General features: G+C 39.2%; 1 protein-coding gene across 1 annotated transcript in view; it reads right to left on the bottom strand.

Annotated features, from left to right (window-relative positions):
- The window catches only part of LOC106883025 (A disintegrin and metalloproteinase with thrombospondin motifs 9), a 37,570-nt gene that overhangs the window by 3,589 nt on the left and 29,887 nt on the right, over positions 1 to 4,094 (bottom strand). Inside the window, exons 4-5 of the mRNA XM_052973415.1 lie at positions 2,725 to 2,916; positions 2,118 to 2,265 (exon numbers count right to left, since the gene is read on the bottom strand). Of these exons, the coding sequence (XP_052829375.1) occupies positions 2,118 to 2,265; positions 2,725 to 2,916 (340 nt within the window). The remainder of the gene's footprint in view (positions 1 to 2,117; positions 2,266 to 2,724; positions 2,917 to 4,094) is intronic.

The raw sequence follows: 4,094 nt of genomic DNA, 5'->3' as shown, positions 1-4,094 counted from the left end.
TGCCGCAAGGTAGTGTCTGGGCGGGAAGGTAAAGAGGTGTCGTCGGTGTGCGATGGCTGGAGGTGGAGGAGGAAGGGTCGCAAAGGTAAGACATACAAAACGGAGAAATAAGCTAATCTGTATGAAGCGTGCGCGCGCGCATATAGCCTTATAAATATGCAACAAGAATTCGTGCTCTGTGTAAGTGTGCGTGCACATGTACGCGTATTTCTGTGTTAATAATAATAATAATAATAATAATAACAATAAAAATAATGATAATGATCATGATGATGATGCTGATAAACAGCCCTTATTCCGGGACGTTTTGAGTGGGATGGGCTACTCGACCTGAGTAAAATTCTAACTGGACACCACCTGTAAAGTCATGTGCTGTTTATCATAATATGAGGTCGCCATGTCGCGCACATATGGTTGTGATGCATGTACCTGGTGTACCCTTATTAGACGGGGAGAGAAGGGCCACTCTTTACAGAGAAGATCACTCTAATATAAAACCAGATTTACAGGGAACAGCATTGAACATTTTGGCGATCTTTTGCTAGCATTTGAGATCATGGTGGTCCCACATTCCTGAGCCTGCCACCCATATTGACTCTGGATATCTTTCCCTGGCCTGTCTCTGGATCGCTTCACTAGGGTAGAAAGGAAGCGTGAGGTGCTGTGCAAGCCTTATTGGACCTTAACTTTTAGGTTGTGCAATCGCCGGCGAAGCGACTACTCGACGCCCAGTCGAATAGGAGAGCACCAAGGCGAGCGTACAAGTTGCGGACGTGAGCCCAGGTGAAGCTGACTTCTGGTGCAATGACCTCATGGACGGGCATTGATGGTCTTTCTCGGTTACAAGTAGACAGACATTATCATCATATATGTGTGTATGCGTATGTATGTGTGCATGTATGCATGTATCTATGTATACACGGATGTGTATGCTTGAGTGTTTATAATTGTGCGCCTGCGCATGTATTTGTCTATCCATTCGTATTTCATTCATCTATCCATCCATCCATACATACATACGAATATATATATATATATATATATATATATATATATATATTGTTGTGTCTGGGGAGAGTCATTCTGTTTTAATGCCTTATTAATTAACGCCCGCACAGGTTCGATTTCGACTCATTTACTTTTTTTTTCTAAAATTTATCATATATACACGCACACACATTCACATGTATATGCCATGTGGTTGGTAAATAAACTTCTTACTACAATGCATGCCTGAATATATATATATATTACACACACACACACACACACACACACATATATATATATACATACATACACACACACGCGTATATGTGTGTGTGTGTGTGTGTACACATGTACATATATAAAATATAGCATTAATAAAACTAATATATTGGATTATGGTAGATCATCCATTCTTGTAGCAGTTGTATAATACTGTGTACAGTATTACAAGGTTTTAACGAGAGTTTAGACTCAAAATTAGAGATACGTCTTATACCTGAAAGCATAGTATACATGGACTGTGAGGGTAATGTCGATAACAAGGGATAGATCGATATAAAACGTCTCCAGAGAGATGCTGTGAGGAAAGAAACACCATAAGAACATTGGACAGGTGTATATAATATTTACCGCAGAGTACATTGATATTTCATGTCTTTCAACATCCTCTTCGTCATGGTTACAATCTTACTCTCGTGTCTGTAGCCCTAACTTGCCTGACACAGTTACAGCGTGACAAACTGATCGGGTAGCAAATCAAGTCAGCAAAAGTGTGACAACGTGACAGAATAACATATTGAAAGGTGGGCAAGGTGACAAGTGACAGGATGACAGGGTGACAGACGACAGGATGACAGAACGATAAGACGAAGAGTGACAGGGTGACAAATTGATAGGATGACGAGTGACAGGGTGACAGAATTATAGAGTGAATGGTGACAAGGTGATAGGGTGACAGAATGACAGGGCGAAAAGCGGCAGATTAAAAGTGGTTGTCTCTTGTTGGATTCACACTGAACTTGTACCCTGGTACTTCCGGGGTTGGAGGAGTATATATTATATTGTTAGTGAGATATTTGCAAGGACCCAACTTCTGCATTCGGTGTAGGATTTCTAAAAGTACTTACCATGTTTACAAAGGGGCATTTTACATGTTCTTTTCACTAGGGGTCGAAGTTTATTGTAGCAATTATTTTTGGCAGGTAAACCGGTTTTCTCCCAAAGACACCACAAGGATCTCGTCTGAACTCCATAACTTCCACATTGTCCATGGCACTGTAAATAAAGCACACAGCGATACGTTACTCTGGTGGGTTAGATATAATATGATAGGATGTATGACTTGTGTATCTATATACGTGAGGGTGTGTGCATGTGTTATTCTTTTGTAAAAGTAGTATTCACAGGAGATTCGACGTTTCGGCCTGCTTAGCCTTCATCAGACTGTCTGACGAAAGCCTCAGCAAGCCGAAACTTCGAGGTGACTATCAACACTATTCTTGTAAAAGAATATATGACCTACTGAAAAATATTGAGTAAACTTTTAATTTAATATAAAATTTGTTTTTATTTTAATACTACATAAAAACAAACAAACAATATATATATATATATATATATATATATGTATATATATATATATATATGCGCACTCACACACTCATATATACATACACACACACGCATACACACATACACACACATATGCACATATTTATATATATTTATTCGTACCTTTTTCCATGATGTCGCTGTTACCCAATTCGTTCGACACAGTGGTGTTGAACACTTTCTCTCTAATGATGGAGGCAAAGACAAATTGTCACAATTGCGCCGCCTGGTGATCGAATGTGACATACTGTCGTAGCAGACTATTCGCCGGCGTTGTATGGACATGTTGTCGCGGATGCAAGACATGGGGTGGCACTGAAGGAGACCAAATTGGAATTAAGTTTACATATAAATGACAAATTTCTTTAGGGACAGCAATAAAAAGAACAACAATAATGGTATGTCAGAATTTCTCTCGGACTTGCTTGGAATTATCATTTCATTATTTGTATATGCATTCACGCGTGTGTATATGTATTCATATCTATAACCCAAGAGTGAGACTCTTGGGAGATGGTCCGAAACGTTAAACACCACACTGCACCCCGCATCAGTAAAATTACTCAAGTCTCTTCTAGCAATCCTCTTATTGCCCTTTTGTTGCGGACAATCAGATCATTACCAGTTTCGTTCGGATTCCAGGTTTTTAACAAACGTATGTGTATATGTGTCCCAGTGTTTACATATATACTCATATTTATATATATTTATATGTAGCTATACATACATGTATGCGCGCACACACACACACATACACACTCACAAACCTTAATGGATAAAGATGTAGCTGTCTTGCGCACGTATTTTCGGTATGTATTTGCAACTACATAATTATTCATTAATTAGTGATTCCGCTGATGAGCTACAGATTCCAAATCAGTGTATTTGACAACTAATAGCAAAGCTCGAGTTCGGGATTAACTAATTCATTCTTTTTTGTTCGTTCTAGTGTTATAACGGCGTGCCTCATGAATTCTCTTTTTCGTGGTTTGGGTTTTAACTGGCCTTTTTTAGCATGTAAGGAGTCCTGTCAATGGTCTCCTCTTTGCGTATATAAATATTTTATACACTCTTTTACACACACACTCACATACATACATACATAAATAATGCATGCATGCATGCATATATACATGCATATATATATATATATATGTGTGTGTGTGTGTGTATGTGTGTGTGTGTGTGTGTGTGTGTGTATACGACGGGCTTCTTTCAGTTTCCGTCTACTAAATCCACTCACATGGCTTTGGCCCGAGGCTATAGTAGGAGACTCTTGCCTATGGTACGAGCTGTGCGACTGAACCTAAGACCGCACAGTAGGGGAGCCAGTTTCTTACCCGCACACCCTTAAACTAGCCCTTAAACTATGAAACCAAAAATCTATTCCAATGAAGGTCTTCTGATGAAAGAGTTAATGCTTCAATTTGCTGGTAAAACCTACCACATGTGAAACACCGAGTGATTCGCTTCAGCTTTTTCATCTCCACCAT

This window comes from Octopus bimaculoides, chromosome 15, assembly GCF_001194135.2.
Source record: "Octopus bimaculoides isolate UCB-OBI-ISO-001 chromosome 15, ASM119413v2, whole genome shotgun sequence".
Lineage (NCBI taxonomy): Eukaryota > Metazoa > Mollusca > Cephalopoda > Octopoda > Octopodidae > Octopus > Octopus bimaculoides.
This window is presented reverse-complemented; position numbering and strand designations above follow the sequence as displayed.